The sequence below is a fragment of the Lygodium microphyllum genome, chromosome 22 (genome assembly GCF_053477565.2).
Source record: "Lygodium microphyllum isolate KBCC chromosome 22, Lygodium_microphyllum_v1.1.10, whole genome shotgun sequence".
NCBI lineage: Eukaryota > Viridiplantae > Streptophyta > Polypodiopsida > Schizaeales > Lygodiaceae > Lygodium > Lygodium microphyllum.
Genome location: NC_141156.1, coordinates 41,641,609 through 41,664,118, shown reverse-complemented (window position 1 = coordinate 41,664,118; position 22,510 = coordinate 41,641,609). Strand labels below are relative to the sequence as shown.

The following is a 22,510-nucleotide window of genomic DNA, read 5'->3' as shown; positions in this document are numbered from 1 at the left end:
ATGTATCTCAAATTTGCTTATATTAAATATATTTTACATAGCATTATCAAAAAGAATAGATGAAAGATCAGTTAAATGTTAACTAATATATATCACATACACATGTATATTGCACAAAAAGTGTAATATAATAAAATTATTGTAGAAACACCACATTACATAACACACCACCATAAAATTGTTCTAGTGTGCCAGTCACAATACCGAAATATATGGCATCAAGTGAGAGTCCTGGAGTGCCTCTCTCTTAACGGCTGTGAGTCTCCACGTGGCGGTGCAAATCTCTACCGCTTTGAATCTTCCTCCTCGTACCACCCCTCCAACAGGCCTGCTGTGCGCAGCGTGTTCTCTGCGAGGCCGTTTACCGTCGCACGCCATACTACACAACTCACCAGGTTCTCTCTCCTCTCACATTCTTACCCCCCCTCCCCCCCCCCTTCCTTCTTCCGGACCCTCTCGCGTGTTTGCCTCTGTAACCAGTATGCCTGATACGCGTGTTGTCTTCACCATAACAAGGGCTGTCTGTCTTCGATCCTATTTTTCAATTTTGCGTTATAAAGGCGTCAAGAATTTATAAAGCGAGTTTTTTAAAGGACGTAAGGTAGAGGTATTTCCCCTTTCTCAGCAGCTTACTCCAGTTCTCGATGATGTTAAGTTAGGAAATAAATCTCTCCTTGCGGCTACCCCTTTTTTTGATGGGCTATCTTACGGTCTACCTGCTACCTGCTTGAGCAGTTGTGTACAAGCTACAGTTCTTTCGGCTCTCAGGGGGTGAATGTTGTACTCTCCAGATGGAAGAGGGTTGAGAGAGCCTGATAATTGCTGGGTTACTTTAGAAGGATTGGAGTGAATCATAAGAAGTTGAACAAAGTCAGTTCAATGACATATTTCAAAACATAAGGCCAATGACTTGTGTGCAGGTGTTAGTCTATGTTAGCGTAGACCTAAAGAGAAATCCTAATGCATAGGGCCAACGACTTGACTGCAGGTGTTTGTCTACATAAACGTGAAGATAAATCCTAATGCTGCACAAAGCCAATGACTTGAAAGATCAGCTGAAGGTGTTGTCAATAGTAGCATAGACCTTTTCTTGAGTATCAACATATGTGATGAGAGAGAGAGAGAGAGAGAGAGAGAGAGAGAGAGAGAGAGAGAGAGAGAGAGAGAGAGAGAGAGAGAGAGAGAGAGTCTCTTCCCCCTTTTCTTGTCCTTAGAATCAGAGAGAATGGATTGTGCATTAACTTGGATAAGGTATTCAAGTATCTTAGTGTATGTCTGTCGACATAATCATCATACTGGGGATCCTTCCTTGTAGTATCTTTGAAGAGGATGAGAGCATATAGATACATGTCTTTGAGGTACTATAAGATGGTCTTTAATGTGTAAACATGTGTAGCTAGAAGTTCTAGGTAAGAGACAATGGTAAATGCTTTTAATAAGATCATCTACTCAAGAACTCTGCTAAGATAGAGAGGCTATTAGCATGATATGCTAGAAAAAGGGTATTCTTGTTTGGCATGTGTTACTTCTGAGAATCCTAATAATGGGTGATGGTGCTTAAACTTGCTAAGCAAAGTCAATAATAAGTGAGTTGAGGTGCTGCATTGTGAAGCATGAAATGGTCCCATAGATCTTCAACGGCACAAGCCATATAAGCATAGAAGGGAACATAAGTAGTTGGTAGTTGGACATTGGACTTGCCTTGTAGATGTAGACCCTGTTAGTAGTCATGAGTGTCTTCACAATCATCTCTTGCTTGTGAGCCTTAGTTCGAGACAAATGAGAACATTAGGAGCTCTGACACTTAGTTTATCGTGTGTTTTTGTGAAAACATGGGATCTAGAGCATGGTAGCTATGGTGGCTCACTTACATAGACTAGATTCATATAGACACTGACATGACAGAGACCAAGAGACTTGACTCAAGAACAAAGAACAAGCAGCAAGTACACTATACTGAAGTACAAAAGGACAATGACATTGCATTCATCTCACATGAAAATGATAAGCAAGTACAATGTTAAACAGAGTTGGGTAGGTGACAGTCTTTCCCTCTATGCCTATGGGATTCCTCCAGTTTGCATGTCCTGAGCCCATTTGCTCTTACAAAGAGGTAGCATGGATGTGATTGCAAATCTCAACAGTTTTGATGGAGGAAGTAGCTCTGGCTAGGGCATGCATTTCTTTTCTATAAGTTTTGGGTGTGTTTACATTGCTAGAGATTGGTTTACAACTTCTTTGCATTTCTTTTTCAATGGCTGGAGGACTTGTTCCCACTTGGCAGAGGTGATCAGCATTATTATTTTGCAATCTGCAATTTATCTATTTTATTGCTGGAAATGCAGTTGGCCAACAGTTTTAGGGTCAGTTTGATTAGGTCAGCCAGATTTGGGCATTTCCTGCTAATTACAGCAGGATGAATTGGTGGCAGCCATCATTCTATAGTAGATCTTCAGCATACTCCTACATCCAAGACACTCCTTCATCTTTGGGTGTTGCCTTCCATCATCAGCCTGATTCGATGCCCTCATTGATGCCTTGGGCTGAGTGTAGGGATTGTTTAGTCCACTCTATGTTCAACTTTCATTCAGATAAGTGCATATTTTCTTCTTTTATTATCTTCATTCATTGCAGTCTTTCTCTTTCCTTCTCTCTCCATGTTTATCTTTCCTCTTCCATTGTGCGCTCACATGGTATAATCACCAACGCGAGGACTGGGAGGTTCTATGAAAAGAAGATCACATTTAACTTGCTGGTTGGTGCAGATTTGTCACAAAGAATGCTGATTTTCTGCCTTCTCAGTCTTAGAGCACGATTTTTTCTCTTTATGAGTCTATAGGATTTTGTCCTTGTGCATGTACGTAGACTTTGGGCCGCAACGTAGGTGTGAATGAAGATCTCTTCTCTCTACCATCCAAAGACCTTTGCCCATTGTATCACCATAGAAAAGAGACATTGGATGCTTTGTGTTGATGATTCCCTTTCTATGTAGGATCACATCAACAGGATGGACATGCGAGAGGAGCTTGCAATCCTTGGTAGGATGATCTCATTGAAGGATATAGCAATGATTCTCCTTACTCAATTGCCATCTCCCAAGTATGACGTCTTCTACATTAGCTTGCTTATCTCTAGGGTTTGGGAAACTCTTCTATGGGAAGAGCTAGCTCCGCTTGTTTTGGAGGATGAAGAGCGACTCATAGATATTGGTGATAGTGGATCTAGCCTTACTAAGCCTTTTATTGTAGGTTCAGGAAGGGATACAAGAAGGCAAAAAAGAAGAAGAAGTAAGTTAGACACTTGGATGCTTCCTCCGGCTCTGGCATAGATTTAGAGAAGCCTAAATGCCCACACTATGGGGAGGGGCATGCATTGTGAGGAGAAGTGTTGGAATAAGTACTCTCATCTTCATTTGGGAGCGAAGGATGGAGCTAAAACATTCTGCCATCACCTTTGTCTTCTACCCATGCGTGTCTCACATCTTGCATGGTCCTTCTCATGTGCGCTCCCTTGCCCAAATTATCCACCTTTGCTTATCCCATAGCCCGCCCAGTGTATGAGCATGTATACGTGGGAGGTGCCTAGGTGCATTACAATAGGGAAGGAGCTGGCTGATGAGAGATGATGAAGATGATGATGTGTGTGAGAGAGAGCATGGTGGCGATGATGATTGGGCCAGCAAGGAAAAGTAGAATGGTTGGTGCTAATGGGGGAGGAGGAACGATGAAAGTGGCAATGACCAATAATCCAGTTTTGTAGAACTCTTTGACTAGTGGTCCCACCAAAGTTATAAATTTTTATATTCAATGAAATAATTCTTTTTGGATTGTATTTGTGAGCCAAAGAAATGTCAAAAATATGATTAGTTAGTGGCAAGTTGTATTTGGTTAACATCCCCTCTTGATCCCATAAAGGGTGATTGAAGAGAGTGAGAAATAGGCTTGGAGTCTCTGTTCAAAAGGCCCCATTCCAAACAGCCCATGGGTGTCACACAAGACTAACCATGGGCTTACTACGATCATAGAGGCGATGGATATCTTCTTTTGAGTTGCGCAAGAGGCCCACCCTAGTGAATCAGTGATATCAAGACATTAGAACAAGGGTGCCATGAAGGTTTGTCCAAGGGTATGCAATGATCACAAAGATGACGCAACACTCCTATGGGACATAATTGCAATTAACATTCCTTCTTGGGTGGGGTGGTAAGTGTTTACCACTTAATCTTGGACAATAGATTCTTGATTGGCTCCAAAAGTAGTATTTCTTTAACTTGTATTGCAATTGGAAGAAGTACCGTGAGATTGCTCTGATCTCCTTTGAAATCCAATGCCCATTGCTTTTATTAACGACCAGCAAGCCTTTTTATCAATTTGCCCCTTGATCTGACAAGAGATTGGCCTCCAATTGACCCTTGGCTGGTCAAATCTGGCTGCTCAGCACCACTATTCTCAAATGGTAAACTGCCATGGTGGACACTTTAAGCTCTAGGATGCTAGGCCACATGAATCTTGAGCTAGATAGCTATTGTTCTAGTGTGTCGTTACATTAGTTGCATGCTCATGCATTGATTACTGCTTCATTGTCACTTGTGCTTATTTTAATTTTTTCTGTCTAATTTTTGAAGAGGAATACTGTTTTCTTGGTTTTCCATTGGTTAGGAATTTCGGCAAGCTTTTGGCTGCTATCTTCTTCTCAGTGATGGGAAAATCTAGCATGGGGGTATTAAACTTTGATGGAGACTAGGTCTGGGAGCTGAAGATTATAACAAAGGATCTCTCAGCTGAACGAATACTGTTTCTTTGTTCTCTCTTGATTGAGAACTCTGGCAACAAACCACACTCTTCTTATATGAGTGATTTCTGTTTTGAGGGCCCATTTGTGTTTTGAGGGTGGGCCCATAACACCCCAACATTGTCTTGATCCAAATATTTTCATCCAATTGTTTATTTATTAAGTTGATAAAGGTTTAAAGGCTAATAATCTGTTATGCAACTTGTGTGGGGGGCAGGGCAGAGAGGATGGAGGGAGGGATCTCTTTCAAATATTTATCTTCTCAATGTGTTTGTTTGTAGGGTTGAAAGAAATGTCTACTTCAAAAGAAGGCGGATCGAAGAGTCCAATATCCAAGATTCTAAGCTTCAATGTTGGCAAAAGCAGTACACCATCTGAAGCAGTAAGTGCACATCCTGATTCGCTTTGACATTTTCATGATTACTGTGATACCCAGGGTATTCCATGGTATCTAAAAGTGTAACATATCTATGTACTGTTGTACAAAGATATTACTGTACACAATGTATTCCATGGTGTCTAAAACCTTATGTCTTTGTACATTCGAAAACGTCACAGGAGGTTTGTCAAAGGCAGAAAACACTTATGCATCGTCGGTCTGCTGTTAGTGCCGAAGTTACAAGCCTGCAAGAAGCTGAAGCATTCCAGCCCAAGGCAAGTTCTGCTGTAATGCTGTAACATTTGTCTCAACTGCTCTGATTTTTTTGATAGATTTCAGTCCTAGCTTGTTTGTTTGACACGAGCAGAGTTTACTTTTCTGCACAGAATATACATATATGTTCATTCAAACTCTCCAATGGGTTTTATATTAATTTGGGGTCTTATCATCTTCCAGGTCATTCTGAAGAATGATGGTGCTAGACAAAGAATTCAACGTGCTTTAGAAAACAATTACTTGTTCAAGTATTTGGATCGAGAACAAGCAAAAACTGTATGGTCTGGTATTCGATCCCTAGTTATGCCAATTGTATTTTTTCAATGCTTCAGTGAATTAATAGGGACCAAAAATTGACATTTTCTACTCATGCAAATAAGGTTATTGATGCTGTAGAAGAAGTCAAATATAATGCAGGTGATATTATCATCAACCAAGGGGATCTTGGTGATTGCTTCTATCTTTTAGACGTAAAATCCCTTTATCGAATCACCTTGGCTGATAATCTTTTGAGAAATATTTAATGAGATTGCCCCACATGCTATGAGTGATACCATGCTTCTTCTATGACAAATAGGAAGGGGCCTGTGAAGTTTGGCTGCAGCAGAAGGATAAACCACAGCCAGAAATGGTAAGGCAGTATGTAGCTGGTGATAGTTTTGGTGACCTTGCTCTTCTATACAACACTCCTCGTGCTGCAACAGTGAAGGTATTCTCAAACTGTCCTTGTCTATAGTGAAGAATAAAACCTATCATCAAGAGTGGTTCATAGGTAGATAGGTTGATTATTTTCTACGTCATACAGTAACATCTCTGCAGGAGTCCGGTGTTTCTTTCAACAGGCAAGCTCCAACTGCACACTTTGGGCCATGGATAGAATGACTTTTCGGACCATCTTGCTGCACACAACTAGTACCAAAAGAAAACTTTATGAAAAGTTCTTGGAGGATGTACCTCTTTTGAAGGTCGGCTCGTCATTTTAGCAGCTCATGATGCATCTTATATCGACTCAGAAACAACTTGGAACTTCAATTCCTGTAATAAGACACCTGATAAAAACAGAACATTGGCTATTACGGATAGAAATTAATCCTTTCAGCTCCAGCCATGCTGGTGGGCCCTTGTAATTTGTTGATTTCTTTTGAGTATTTTCATTAGCCACTTGTGACCTTGATGTTGTCTGTGTTGTTGTTATTGCTTTTCTTTTGCATCAGACACTCGATAAAAATGAAAGAGCAGCTATTGCTGATGTCCTGGAGGCCGAATACTTCGAGGAGGGTAAAGAAATTCTGGTTGAAGGTCAACCAGGAGACAAATTTTATCTTCTTGAAGAGGTTGTATTGTCTTATGAAAGCTTCTTTCAAAAATTAGAACCCTCTTTTAATCACGTTTTGCTAGACCTTAATCTCTTTTGTGTGTACAACAGGGGGAAGCAGAAGCCAGGACAGGAGGAAGAGTGGTTATGAACTACAAGCGTGGAGATTACTTTGGTGAGTTAGCCTTGCTGAACAATAAGCCCAGGGCTGCCACCGTTGTTGCTGTTACTAAATGCAAGTGTGTCTCCGTTGATCGGCACAGTTTTAAGGTTAGCAAATACATTTCATCTTTTAAGGTTCGAAATTATTGTACCCTTAGGAGCAGGTTCTGCATTATTCTGTGCTACTTTGAAGCTTTAGCAATTATCTTGTTGAACCATAGAATGTAGATTTTTTAATTCATTGACCCTGGTATGTGGAAGTTTTTCCACAATATTCTAAAAAGTTATGTGAAAGTGAATTTTTATCCTTCACATTGTGTAGCAGCTTAGAAGGAGCAAAACATTGTAAATGGCGAAGCCAACTCAGCAAAAATTTGTATTCATCTTGTTATATGATTCAAATGCAGTGGGAGGAATGAACGGAGATAGATGTTGAAAGACACCATGAACTAAATGTACTTCACACTTCAGAGAGCACAATTCCTAAACAAACAGAATGTTGTAATCAGGTGCTTCTGTCTAGTATATTTAGCATTATATGCAGCTTACTGGTGGCAGAAACTAAATAGGCAAACCACAGGTCTGGCAGGTTAGTAGAAAGAGAGAAAGCTAGCTGTATTAACATCTACACGAGGCCAAATTGGCCTATGAGACAGAGGATAGATACAGCTTAACCCAGGGAAAGTATTATGTATCCTGAGTAGAGAAGAGAAAAGTATGACTGAAGAAAGATCTAGCTAGGGACGATGAAAGCTGACAAAAAAGAGAATTAGAACCAGATATCTGATACAACTGCCAGAGATGGCAAAGCTGATGAAAAGTATGGAACTGACTGATATAAGAAGCTGTGGAACTGCCTGATATAACAAGCAGTGAAGGAAGTAAGAGGATCAATGTCATCTTGTGGTGTGCGTCATGGTCATCCAGCATAGATGCCAAAACATTGGGGCTGGGCTGCACAAGGGTGTGCCAGTATCCTCTTGCATTTTCTGGTGGTATCTTGAACATGAATGTGGACCAGTGAGCTGACTCCCAAATTAGAGTTTGGCTTATAGGACGTAGACACACTTTGGGAACACACACCGTTTAATGAAACCTTAGGTAATTTACATGTTTTGGGGCTGTTTTAAAGAACTAATCAGTTTATAATGCATTTTTAGATCAACACTCCCTCTTAGGCCCAAAATTGGAACCATAAAGGGATTGCAAGCATAGCCCTAGCCCATAATCACCCCGATATGTCCCACCTCAAAGCAGCCAGGGCATTGAACAAAGGGTACACATTGGCTGCCTAATAGGCTACCAAGACTACAAAGGTGATTATCTTATATCGTGAGTCCAAAGAGTCACCTTGGAGAGGCCAAGGCATTGGACTCCTCGCGTGCCTAATGGCCTAGTGGAACCTACAAAGGTTGGATGGAACCACCTTTTTTTTTGGGTTGGGTTGTGGGTTTGAGATATATGGTTTGTGGCCTATCAAATATTGTGCCCCAGGGGGAGAATGAAAAGGGATGGTTAGATCCAATCACATCATAAAGTTATCTTGACTACCCGTGGGTGTTGATGATGAAGAAAAATAGTGAATAAGTATGGAGGTGTGGTGGTAAGGTAGTAAAAGAATTGTTGGTGGAAATAGCTTAGGATTTGCCTAGGGGAGCTTTGCATAGTTAGATGCATAGAGGTTTGCTACATGATGAGAATGTGTATGCAATAGGTGCCACTTGGACAATGTTCCTCATGGGAAAATTGTTCACTTGTTCAAGTACCCTTTTACAAAGATCATGATGATCATGCAATGAAAGATTAGGTACAACAAGAAAGAGAGACCGATGTCAAAGAAAAATGCCGAAACTTGTAGAACACCAAGAAAGGGTAGAAAACCCCCTCTCAACCATGGATGTCGATGCCGAAGGAGAAGGAACTTGATGTTGGTCTTTGTGTAGTGTCAAGAACTATAAAGAAGGATGTGGATGAAGCACCCTAGTTGGAGAAGCTTGGAAGAAGCTATAGTTATGTATCAAGAGATGTTGCAAGATTTGCCTTAGGAGGGAAAGTCTCCATGTGGTTGAAGAGCAAGTCTCCAAGGAAGACGAAACCACAAAGGAATGATGAACTTCCCATGTCTCCAACCTAGGAAGAACTAGTGCAAACTTGCATGTTAGTCCTAGATTGAACTATAAAACCTTGCTAAAGAGATTAGAATTTGCGAAGCCGAAGGACAAAGTAGCCTATGTGCTTGACTCATTAGCCTAAGGAACTAAGAGTACTAAATAATGTGAAACTAGTCTGTGTACCCTAAAGGGAGCATAAGTGTGTGGTGACTATCGCACACTGCCATCGGTATATTGTTGCCAATGAAACCTATGTCGAGGTGGCAAAATGGTCCTAGGTGGAGTTGCAGGAGAAGACTCTGAAATGGATGCAAAAAGTGTGAGTGGAGTGGTGTTAGCAAATTAGTGATCCAAACCTGTAGGTGTAATGTAAGGGGGGGGGGGAGATGAGGCTGTCCATGTGCCACATGTCTAGTGGCATGTATGCTAGGAGGAGTAGATGGGGTAGCGGTGCGAGATGTAGTTCCACTTGACCGTCTAGGGGGAGTGGAGGCAATTATGGCGTGCTATGGTTTCTTAGCTGGAAAACCTAGGGCCATAGTACAACACTCCTTGTCTATATGGCTTGATCTTTGGCAGTGTGTGCAAAACTTATTCCTTCTTGGAAGTTGCTGCCAAATGGGTTTGGTTTCTTTAGTATCTTTAGTTTCGTCTAAAGAAGGGGTGTCACCCTTGTTTTGAGTTGCCTTCCTGGCTTGAGAGTTTTTGCTACCTCTGGTGTTTTCGTGGTTATTAGAGCCTCTTCCGAATAGGAAAATGGGAAGGACTTTTTGTGGACTTGGCCATGTAGCCTTTCATAATGCAAGAATTGGCATTCAAACTCATAGAAGGTCAGCAATTGGGGCAACAAAATGATGCAGTACATAAAGTTGACACATTTAGAAGGTTGCTTGTTCAAAAAGAATTTAACTCGATCATTGATTGACTTTAGGGGGCCAATGGTGTGGCAAATAGTTCAAGGAAGTTAAATGTACAAAAACATGAGGTTTAAGATATAATTATCGAGTTTTGGCCATAGCATATGAAATAGTTGGAGAATAATTGAGGATGGAAGTTAGATATCTATCCCCCTTCCCCCCTCCCCTCCCTCTCATAATGCACATGCACTCAAATTACTCTCAACATGGCACAAAAAGATAACATGATATATAAGAGCAAGTCATACTCTTGTATTACTCAATGAAAGAAAATGTACAACATAGGCACATCTTAGGATTACAGCCTCTTGATGCTGCACATTTGAGGGTTCACCATTGAGTATAGGCAATCATACATAGAGTGGAAACTAAGTAGAGCTTAGAGTCATTACTACTCCCTATATAGGTGCTTTTGGGTGTAACACCAAGGAATAGCTACAAAGCCCAAAAGTAGGGAAGGGGGAGTGGTGACCTCACACTCACCCCTCCTCAAAAGAGCTTGAAGTTCCTTTCCAAGTTGTTGGGCATGGAGGCCGCTTATTACAATGCTTTGCTAACCTAATGCAAGCTATTTCTAAGAAAAGATACATTGCTTCATAGTCTTATTACAATCTAAGTAAGGGCTTAAGATACATTGCTTCACAGTCCTATTACAATCTAAGTAAGTGCTTAAGATATATTGGAAGTATTGTTGGGATTCTCCTTGAGCCAGATAGGGAAGGCCTCTTTGCCTTTTTCACGAGCCTTCTTTTTTGAAATCTAGGTGGCTTTTTGAGAGGGCGCCCTTTCTACTTGGTGAGGTACTTGAAATAACCCTTGTGCTCTCGGTCCCGAAGGATTGCCTCAACTTCAAAGAGGTCGTTGGAATGGATTTGTGGAATGTGCTGTCCCCAATGTGTATCTGGGTAGAATCTATGTACAAAGCGTGCATAAAAAGCATTGTGCACATAGATACTCTACGGTAGGTCAAGCTTGTAGGTGACACCATTTAGAACTTGGACTATTCGATATAGTTCATAGTGTCATGATTGAACTTTGGGCTTGTGTTCTTGGGTAATGACATATGCTTGGAGCTGAGACAAGGACTATGTCTCCCTCGGTAAAAAGGACTACTTTCAACTTCTTGTTGGCTTGCTCTGTCATGATGATTTTACTCTTCTCTAGACTCTACTTGGCTGCTACATTTTTGTCTCCCTAGTTTCTTAAGAAATCTTATGCATCTTGATTTTCTACCTTTGTGGCTCTGGAGGCTAAGACCAAGAGGGCAATGATTTGTATACTTGTGGCTAACTCAAATGGGGTGTAACTGGTTGCTATGTGCATTGAGCTATTGTAGTGGAACTCTAGCACATTAAGATAAAGTTCGCAATCTTTTTGATCCACTCGAGCATAGCTTTTGAGATAGTGTTGGATTTTTTGATTCACTTGCTTTGTTTGCCCATCTATCGTTGGGTGGAAGAATGATAAGAACTTGAGTTGAGTCTCCAAATCTTGAAGAGTTTCTTTCATATATTGCTCATGTAGTGACCATCCCGATCTGATACAATGGCTAAGGGCAATCCATGTAACTTAAAGATATAGGGAAGAAAGGGGGGCTATCTCCTTGAAATTCAATGGCGGCTTGGCTAGGACGAAGCATGCTTGCTTGGAAAAATAGTTCACCACTACAAAGATCACAATATACCCATGGGATTTTGGGAGTTCTACAATGAAGTCCATGCTGATGATATCCCATGGGCGGCTTGGTACTATACTAGCATTGGTTGAAACAAGCTGATCACCTTTGTGTGAGGAGTCTTCACTAGCTAGCAAGTTGGGCATGCCTTCACATGGTCAATAATCTCCTCTATGTTTGGCTAGAAAAACTATCTCCTTAAGGATTTGAGGACTTGCTTTGCCCCTTGTGTTCCTGTAGTTTCCCATCATGCACTTCATGTAAGATGCACTTTTTCAACTCCACACTATTTGGGATGTATAGTCTCTTGCATACAAAAAGGATTCCTTCTTCAAGTGTATGTATTCTGTGAGGTATCCCTTATCATGCTCTAGTGTCTCCTTTACTAACTCTAAAATACTTACTGTGCGCAAGCATGTTTTTTAGCTAAATGCATTGGCTATTTTGTTTGTGGAACTAGGCTTATGCTTAATCTCAATGTCAAATTTTGTAAGGAAGCCTAGTCATCTTGCTTGTGTAGCAGACTTGGATTGGACTTGAAGTATTTGGGAGAAATGTTGTCCGTGAAGGCTATTGTGTATTTGTCTTGCACATAGTGCTTCCACTTCCTATGGCAATGTATCATTGCTAACATTTCTTCTCATGGGTGCTCGAACTAGTCTCTGCTTTTGTGAATTTCTTAGATTCATACGCAACTAGATATCCATGTTGCATCAACACTCTCCCAATGCCATAATTTGAGGCAACTGTTGAGACAAAGGGTTTGGTGAAGTTTGCTACTTTAAGCATGAGGTCTTACTCATACACTCCTTGATAAGGTCAAAAGCTACTTATTGATCATTTCCCCACTTGAAATTTCCTTCTCCTTTATTAAGTTGAGATAGTGGGGTCATTATTGTCTTTCACAAACATTCTACAGAATATTGTGAAGCTTAGAAATTCTGTAACTTCGTGGACTGTTTGTAGTATTGGTCACTTCTTTACAGCTTTTACTTTCTTTGGGTTCACTTTGATTCCTTCCTTCCCCACAATAAATCCCAAGAATTTTAACTCCTTCATTGCAAACTCATACTTCTCTAGCTGGGCATATAGTTTGTGTTATCTCAGTTTGTTAAATACCATTTTTAAGTGTTTTTTGTGCTCCTCTAATGTTTTGCTATAAACTAACAAATCATCTATGTAAATGATGACGAACACATCTATCTTTGGCTTGAATACTCCTTCCATCAATCCATAAAAGGTTTTTGGTCCATTGCTAAGTGCAAATCCTAGGACTTAGCCATTCAAAGTTTCCAAATTTAGTGCAAAAGACAGTCTTTGGGATGTGTTCGTTAGCTATGCGGATTTGGTAGTAGACTAACCTAAGGTCTATTCGAGCGAAAATATTTGGCTCCATGAAGTCTATCTAGCAAGTCGTCTACTTAGGGTATGGGTTATTTGTTTTTTATGGTGATTTTATTGAGTCCCCTATAGTTTACACACAACCTAAGTTCTCCATCTGTTGACAAACAACATTGAGGCTCTGAATGGTGACTTGCTTGGGTGAATAAAACCTTGCTATTCCAACTTACATAGTTGCTTCTTAAATTCCATCAACATGGTGTGATTCGTTTAGTACGGGGCCTTAGTTGTTGGTACTAGCATTGGAATTAGCTTGATTTTATGATCTACATCTCTCTTTGGGGGTAATCCTTTTAGTATCTGGGTCCATCTATTGAAAAACAACATTGAGGCTTTGAATGGTGACTTGCTTGGGTGAATAAAACCTTGCTATTCCAACTTATATAGTTGTTTCTTGAATTCCATCAACTTGGGGTGATTCATTCAGTAGAACGGGGCCTTAATTGTTGGTACTGGCATTGGAAGTATCTTGATTTTATGAACTACATCTCTCTTTGGGGGTAATCCTTTTAGTAATTGTGGGGCATTACATCTGTATACTCTTTTAGCACTTCCTTTATTTCCTTATTGCCTACTTACAATTTTGGTGCTTTGGGACCCATTCTCCAAAGGTGTCATCATACATAGGTACACCATATGTCCTTGCTTCATAGACTTCTCCACTTGTTTGGCAATGCATGTCATGATTCTAGGTCAAATGCTTGTGATAGGTTCTTGGGTTGAATGAGTTGAGAGTTCTTGGGTTACTTGGTCTTGACTTGGCAGCTTTGTAAGAGGCTCATGGTTTTTTCTCCCTCACTTGCACTTTGATTGGTGATCTATTTGGAAGTTGCATTCTCTCATATGGGACTCGTACTCCTCATTGCATATCTAGTAACATCTCATTGTTTCCTTTGCCAAACATTGCCATAACATACTTATCAATAAAATTTAGGGCCCAAAATGACTTCAAAGTCATTCATAAGTATCACTAGAAAGTTAAGCTTGGCCTTCCATTTCCTTGCTTCAAGTTGAACTACAAATGCTCGTTTCACTTCTTTTGCTTCTCCTTGCGTAAAGGTCACTGTTAATCCTTTTGATACTTTGGTTAATCTCAATCCATTCTTTACCGTACGCTTTGGAGTAAAAAGATTGTGAGTTAAGAAATAGTCTAGTAAATATTACTTGTTTTAACATGAGTCTTAATTTTAACTTTTAAAAATCACAATGTATATGAGAGTCAAGTTTTAAGTTTCAGCATTGATTCATGAACACAAGTAGGGTAAGGGGGACTGAAAAAGTGATGGCTCCCCTTTTTGTGACGTTTCTTTGGTTGGAAGCAAGGCCTATATAGTGACAAATCCCCCAACTTTTAAGCGGCAAGCACATGAAAATAGGAACATGCCTTTTACATAGAGTATGGAGTCATGATTGTCACTTTATTAGTATTCTTACTCAAGTAGACACATAATACACCTCATTCTATGGGAAGCAAGACTGCTTTTCTTCCTGCCCTAAGCTTGTCACAGAACTGATCGCGGCCCATCCTTTCCTTGGCCCTGGCAAGGCCTTTCTTTCCCTCAGGCATGTCACAAAACTGGTCATAGTCCATCCTTTCCCTAGTCCTAGCAGGGCTGTTAAGTCAAGTGCACATTTTTCCTCCTGCCCAAATGCGAGACAAAAGGAAGCTTTGTCCATCCTGGAATGTAGACCTGCCACATACAAGAAAAAGCAACGTCTCAAAAAGGGGGTTGTTGCCAATATTAGTGCAAAAAATAAGACGTTGACTGAAAATCTGCATTAATGCTCATGTTAGTTCATCATTCCATTTTCAAACGAGTACAAAGATGTGCTCTTTCCTTCCAACTTGAACTTGCAATGAATTAGCCCACCAATGACAATGCAGTCGTGATCACTATAAATTGATAGTCTCTCTAACTTCCTCTTCTAAATAGCTGCTCACTTGCCATTGCCTAATGTATGCTACGATCCCATCCCTTTGTGAGTGCAAGGCTTGCCTCGCTACAAGACGTCCCTTTGTTGCCCATATCTCGTGCACAAGCTTTTGCTCTTGGACAAACAAGGGTGTAAGGTTTGTCCTTGCGGTGGGATACATGTCAAGCCTGTTGCATTTTGCACTGCTAAGAAGTTAGCTGCTTCTTGCAAAAGCCCATCTACTGTGTTGCCTGCACTATTGACAAAACTGCCAAAGCTAATCCCTACTTCACAATCTATTTCCCTCTCATCTCAATCTGTCAAGGGAGATCAGCACAGTGCTGTACAAAGTGAACAAAGAAAACTATCATCAAGCTCAGCTATCCAAAGTGAACACATCAAGCTGTCCGCAAGCCCACCAAAAAAGAGGGTTTGTTGTTCAGATTATGCACACCTACTGAATTGATACTTACTCAATGTAGTACTTATTAACTCTCTAACACCTCTTTCTTCTGCATTACATACTTGTATCTATTTTAGACTATATTGCCAATTAGATTGTTAATGTGTTTTTAGGTGTTGTGGTGTTATGCAGAATTATCATTCCACCCAGTGTTCAACTATTATCTCACCATTGTCATTTGCTTTGTGTTCCAAGTAGACTGCCCATACCTCTTCCCTCAAAAGAGAACTTCAAAGGTGGCACATTCTTTGTTGTGTTTGTAAACACAACAGCCTAATTGCTCTCTCCATCATGAGGACTAGATGCACAAGGATTACCAGAAAAATAAGTGAAAGGCATATGTTCACACCAGCCCAATGATGTTCTCTTCCTCCACCATTCAATGCTGGAAATGCACCAACATCATGGGAGGAATCTGAGCCCTCCAATACTCCAATTGCTAAGCCTATAACCAAGAGAAGGCAGCTACATTGGATAGAGTTGGACATGGCCAAGGCAATTGCTACACATGGTGAGGGTATGTCTATGTGAGAGTGTCATAGGCAATTTGGCATGAGTTATAGATGGTAGATCCAAAAAGAAGTGTAGGGGCCCCCAAACCATTGTTACAGTTGATGAGGAGAAAGCTCTTCTCAATTTTGGGCATTCAAAATGCAAGACATTGGGCAGTCGATCTCCTTGAGATGCTTAAGATTGAAGGTTGCTGAATTGTGTCAAATGCATGAGACCCCTTTTTCCAATGGCATCCTCGAAAAGAGTTGGTGGGATGAATTTTGAAGGAGACATCCACAACTCACATTTGGAGTAGATGAAACCTAGACAAAGCAAGGGCAATTAGTCTTCGTCCAGAAGTGGTGAAAATGTTCCATGACAACTTGCAAGCCATGTACAATCTCCATAATTACCTTCCCGAGAACATTTGGAATGCAGATGAGACAGGTGTGCAAGGCTGCAAGGACAAAGGTATGCGGGTATTGGCTCGAAAGGGGTCAAAAGTTGTGTATGGCATAACAACGAACAATCGTGAATGGCTCACGATTCTTTGTTGTGTCAATGTTGCTGGAAATGCCCTTTCGGGTTATTACATTTTCAAAGGGAGGAAAGCCATGCAAAACTACTTGATGGAATGCGAAGATGGGGCTGTGATGTCAATGCAAAATAAAGCATGGATGATCGGGCAACTATTTGAGGCTTGGCTAGAACATTTTAGAACTGCAATGCCCAATCCTCCATCCCCCTCAAACCGCCACTTGCTAGTTGTTGATGGCCATGGAAGTCACACACACCTTGAGGTGGTACAAAAAGCTCACAAGTGTGGCATTAACATTGTCTCACTATCCTCACACACATCTCACAAGCTCCAACCATTAGATGTGTTTGTTTTTAAGCCCTTTAAGGCCAATTTTTGCAAGGAGAGAAACCTTTGGTAAGCTCGCAGCTTCTCCACACGTGCAAGTAAGGGTGAACTAGTTGGCATTGCATTCAAGGCCTTAATTGTTGCTTGCATAGAAAGCAATATTCAAGCAGGCTTTAGGGCAACCGAAATTCGGCCCTTGAACCATGACATTCTTAGCTATGAAAATTTGCCATGCTCCAATTTGGATGTACATGTGCAAATCGAAGACCTCAACCATGATGTTGATGGTGGCATGGATGCCCAAGACTGTAGCCATGTTCTTGAGACACAATTTATGGAGTGTTGAAGATGGGCTGAACATCCAAGAAATGGATGATTGCAACCATGTTCCCGTAACACCGGTCATGGAGGAGTTGGAAGGACAGGTTGCTACTACTCTTAGCCACTTGTCTAACATGTGTGGGCCACCAAATGCTCCATCCACTAATATTGATCAGCAAGATTGCAATGTTTTGGAGTTGTTGCGAATACCTCGAGAAAATGTTGCTATCACCGTGTGCATGGGGGGGGGACTTTTGTGGACTATTCCAACTCCTTGATCCTTACCTCAGTCCAATTCATTGAAAGTTTGCAAGCCAAGAATGCAAAGGAGGTTGAGATCGAGAAGCAAAAGGAGGCAAAACGAAGATTGCGAGGACCAAAAGAGATGAGAGAACCAAGCTCTTGCTGAAGCTCGCAAGCAACAAAAGGAAGAAGATAAAGCTGCCAAAGAGTCTAGGAAGAAGTGGGAAGCACAACAACTTCAATTTGAGAGAGAGCTTTGGGCAGAATTGTGGGAGGGTGCACCATCAGCAAGCAACTTACCTACCTTGCATGCGCGTGCAATGCAAGAGAGGCTAAAGCGTGCACAAAGGCTGTAGAGGATGAGAGATAAGCAAAGAATGGATGCCATCAGATAAGGATCCTCATGTCAGTCCTACTTTATCGAAGTAGAAGCCAAGTAATCCTATCTAAAGTCTATCATTATTTGCTCCACGAGCTACCTAGGTCTGAGAGCATTTTGTAGTAGTTGTAGGCCTCATTAAGTTGCCCATGTTGCTAGCTAACAATAGTAGTTGCAACAACCCTTTGTCTCAATTATGTAAGACCCGACAATTAACTTGTACTTAGATCAACCATAGCTTAACTTACACTTGAATTTTTCTTTTCTTTCTCTATTGCCTACCTTAATCATTGTCTGGAACGATGCAAATATATCGCGAGAGTTAAGTAACCATGAGAGAGAGAGAGAGAGAGAGAGAGAGAGAGAGAGAGAGAGAGAGAGAGAGAGAGAGAGAGAGAGAGAGAGAGAGAGAGAGAGAGAGAGAGAGAGCTCACCAATGGTCGCAACATGTTACTTGGTTGCAATCATGCTACTACCCTTCTCCAAAGTCCAAATTTCCTATCTTAATCGTCATCTACAATGATGCAAAAGACATTGCAGCATAATGCCACTTGAACAACCAAAAATGAGAGTTAGATAAAGTGCGTGAGAGAGAAAGCTCACCAATGGGCACGTGATGTTACTTGGCTACAATCATGCCAACACCCTGCTCCCGAGACCAAACTTTGTTCCAAGGGCTGTATATTTTACAGAGAAGAGGTTGCATGTGCAAGAGCTAGACATAAAATGTTTCATCTACTAACAAAGACCTAAAGATTGATTTCTGTACAAGCCATAATCCAAGTAACAAAATAGAAGATTGGTCACTTTTTGAACAAAGCACATCATACATACACATTCAGGTGGAGGAGCCTTTGTGTAACAAAAGAATTACTAGTTTACTACCATCGATTGGTTACCATTAGAAACTGTGTTGCCCGAGTGCCACAGATATTTGCATCAAATCGCATGACATTGCTAATTCAATATGCAAACCCTACAACTGTAAATTGCTTGGAAGAAAAAGCAAGTCTACAATCAGGTCTTGCTTCAGGTTTCTTCTTGCAGGCTTTACCTTTGCTAGCAATTCGAGTTAGCCTACTTGTGGCCACCCATGAGAGGCTAACTCTCTCATTGTTCCATCCTTCAATTTGCATAGGTGCGTGCGCAAAAAACAATACAAACAGACTTGCCAATATTTCATAGTACATAGGATTGCCCTACATGGATGAGCAAAATATATGGAGCTTTTAGTGTTCAAATACATGGATGAAGCTATAGAATATAGGTCTCTGCAGCAGCGAAGACCCAATAGTTTGCTAGCAAGGTCAAATGCACATTAATGTGGTCCCTATTGTTTCACCATCACTAGAAAGGAGATGTGTAGGCGGCACATAGATATCAACATGCATTTGTTGTAACCAACATGTAAACTTTCGGACATCTCTTACCTGGGAGACTACCAAGACTTTTTGTACTAGCAAAGTTGTCTTGTCTAGAGGAGCCTCACCAAGATGATGTACTATACTGCCTTGGTAGAAGTTATCATAGCCATCCGTGGCTTGTAGGATTGCTAGACAGACGCCTGGGTGTCCTCGCTGTTCTCTACAAGGCAATTGTGCACAAAAAATCCCTCGTTGCATTCTCAATCGATATAATTCTAAAGAATTGTATGACATTGAAAATCACCTATCAATTGACAACTGTCATGAAATGAGGAATATTCTCTCGAAACAAAATCAGGCATGTTGATCCATCATATTGCCTCAGTAGCTGTTGTGGATGCCATAATACCATTTCCTACAAATAACATTGTGAGGGCACCGATAAGGCAATAGTAGTGAAGAAGGCAGGAAGAATTTGATCAAAGAATTTGATCAAATAGCTTCCATTGCCTGGACATTCCTAGCCGATGAGTTATGTTATCTCCCTTGGCTGTTGCCTTGTCGATCTCAAACTTCGCTTTGAATCTATAATACAAAATCACATAAATAAGATGTCTTTGACCCAAGCCATAAGCATGACAATGATCTACTCCTTTGGCTATCCTTTCGGTAAACCAGTAGGCCAAAGCTATGGCCGCCTCCAACTTGAAGACGAACTTAAAGAAGAGCGGATTTGGGCAGATTTGTGGAGGTTGGGAAGACGATTGTACGCAGTAGCAAAACATTGGAGGCCTTCATTTTGGCAACGAATCAATTACTGGCGGCACATGGCAGAGTTGGAGGATGCTTGGTTTCCCATGGCTTCACATGCAGAACAATGAAGGATGAGAAGTAGAAGGAAGGATTCATGGTAGATGTGATCGCACAAATTAGTACAGAAATGGCAGTCGACCGTAGGGACCTGTAGATGCACGCCTACATACAACTAACTTGGCCTGGCACTGTCACTGTACTAGAGTGATAGTGCCACTTGGCAGGGCACTACCCTTCATAGAAAGGGCCTCAGGGAGCCATGCCCCAAAACTCTGGGTCTTTTTTGACCATCTTTTTTTTTGGGGTAAATATGGCTCTAATTGCCATGTTGCATCACCAACTTTTTGGTGGGCCCCAAGGAAGGGTAGGCCTTAGTGGCCATGTGCTCAAATAGGTAGTTTTGACCCAAAAATTGACAGAAATGGGTGGACCCAATAGATGTCACTAAATAGGCCTCTTTACCATAGTTGCCATAAAATGTATAATTCAGTTTCATTTATAAGATTGAGAACATAAACAATGGGTTAAAAAAATCTTGGGCAAGTCACAAGTATTATATGCAAGACTCAAGTACCAAAAAGTGGGGATATAAATATCATTACTAGATGAGTCTGATGTGTGAAATGAAATCCCTATCGCTAAGGAGGTTGACATGCTCATTATACTCTAGCACTCAAACAAGAGCATCATTTGAAACATGAGCATTTGAGCATTCAAAGGAGAAGAGTTTTCAAAAGTATGCCTCACATAGGTTCTAATTGCCACCTGTGTGCTGCTACCAATTGCAATACCTCTAGGGGTGGTATGCCGTTTTATACGAGTGCATGATACTCAACAGTCAATCTCCTCCAGCTCCATGTAGAGCTCCCTAAAGATGATGTTCTACTTCTCCTCTCTCTCTCTCTCTCTCTCTCTCTCTCTCTCTCTCTCTCTCTGTCTCTGTCTCTCTCTCTCTCTCTCTCTCTATTTACACTTTCGAGTGAACTCTCTCTTAATTTGAACTCATTTACATTTACATGAAAATTGAAGTTTAAATATATGAGAAGAATTAAAATAAAAAATTATCAAATTAAAAATAAGTATGGACTTAAGTTTTAAATTACTTATTGTGCCATCAATATCTCATGCATGTCTCTAAGTATGTGTAAGTTAAAATGACAATAGATTAGTTGTTTTAAGTGCTTGGTGCCAAGTTTGTTTCGGATCTTGGTGTGTAGAATAGGTTGATCAATTTCTCTTACACATACCAGTTTCTAACTGACTAGTGCTAAGCTTGTCTCAGATCTTGATGTGTGAATAAATTGATCGAATTTTCACTCACACACAAGATAAATAAAAAATTTCAAGCAAATTAAATCACTTCAACTTGTTAAAAGTGAAAACTAATAAGAGTGGAAATCTTGACTAGAAAAATAATGATGAGATTCATTAATCCTTTACTTGAGTAAGTATTCTTAAAGCCATCTTTTGCATATTGGATACCTAATATTTAAATGGCGTCCACTAAAAATAGGCCATGGATGTCTCTTTATCAAATTTCACTTGTTTTCAACAAGGTAGAGGATGTCATCTGGCCTTGGGATACTATCCAAAATATCAATAGTGCCACTATTTATAGAAAAAGTCGATAGGTATACAATTAATTGAATTTCATTGTTTAAAAGATTGAATTTACATTAAAAAAATTTGATCACAAATTATTATAGTGGAATCTCGACATTAAGAAAGTTGAAAGCCTTAATCTCATCGACGGTCCCTCTCGTGAAATGCATGAGAAGATCAATAGTGGCACCCTCCACACCTATCATGTGAAGATTTCTATATAAGGGGGTGATTACAATGACTAAGGTTCCCATGTTTGCCTAAAATGATTCTTTAAGGCAAAGTCGTCGAATGGCTTTGCTCTCCTCTATGCTTGATATAGGCTCCTTGGCCATCCATGCTTTGAATTTCTCAGATATTGTACACTTTTGCAACTTACTTTGCATGTCATAGAGTCCCTAAAGGAGTAACCATGTGACATCAAAGAAAGTTTTTGATGGCTTTTCTAACTTCGCATCACTATACATGCGGAAAATAACAAGCACTTTTATATTTTTTGTTATGAAATTCACAATTGCATTTGTATCTGTCCCTATTTTCTTTAAGGAGTAACCATGTGACATCAAAGGAAGTTTTTGATGGCTTTTCTAATTTCGTATCACTATACGTGTAGAAAATAATAGGCATTTTAATATTTTTTGTGATGAAATTGACAATTGCATTTGTATTTGTCCTTGTTTTCTTTATCACTTCAAGTTGCCTATGTTCTCCATAATAAGAAGATCAAGGCAATGTGTGGTATAAGACATTCACATTATAGAGGAAAATTCCTCCTCAAGCAAACATCCCATCCTTCGACATTTAAAGCATTGCTAGTAATGACTTGGATAATAGTGCTTGGTCCCACCTACATATATATTGAATATAGTATGGCTTAGAGATAGAGGCGAGTGATTGAGAAATATGTAGAGTTAAAGCCACTATACTCCTGGAAAATAATAAGCACTTATATATCTTTTTTGTGACGAAATTGATAATTATATTTGTATCCATCCCTGCTTTCTTCACCACTCCAAGTTGGTTATGT

At 40.4% G+C, this 22,510-nt stretch overlaps 2 protein-coding genes across 9 annotated transcripts in view; both read left to right on the top strand.

Annotated features, from left to right (window-relative positions):
• Positions 1-204: 204 nt before the first annotated feature.
• The window catches only part of LOC148017072 (cAMP-dependent protein kinase regulatory subunit-like), a 30,574-nt gene continuing 8,268 nt past the window's right edge, over positions 205-22,510 (top strand). For 3 of the 8 annotated variants that reach the window (XM_087663048.1, XM_087663052.1, XM_087663049.1), the window contains exons 1-9: positions 205-395; positions 5,073-5,173; positions 5,350-5,445; positions 5,627-5,722; positions 5,827-5,916; positions 6,024-6,155; positions 6,289-6,411; positions 6,661-6,780; positions 6,873-7,031. In XM_087663048.1, the coding sequence (XP_087519174.1) occupies positions 5,084-5,173; positions 5,350-5,445; positions 5,627-5,722; positions 5,827-5,916; positions 6,024-6,155; positions 6,289-6,411; positions 6,661-6,780; positions 6,873-7,031 (906 nt within the window). In that variant the 5' untranslated portion in view covers positions 205-395; positions 5,073-5,083. The other 5 variants (XM_087663054.1, XM_087663051.1, XM_087663050.1 and 2 more) reach the window with 5 other exon arrangements.
• On the top strand, positions 12,720-17,979 carry LOC148017073 (MFS-type transporter clz9-like). Its single transcript, XM_087662794.1, has one exon. The coding sequence runs from the start codon at positions 16,265-16,267 to the stop codon at positions 16,832-16,834; it is 570 nt and encodes a 189-aa protein (XP_087518920.1). The 5' UTR covers positions 12,720-16,264; the 3' UTR covers positions 16,835-17,979.

What these genes read in the sequence shown, in the direction of transcription:
- LOC148017073 (XM_087662794.1), top strand. Translation starts at nt 16,265, where the DNA reads ATGTTCCATGACAACTTGCAAGCCATGTACAATCTCCATAATTACCTT.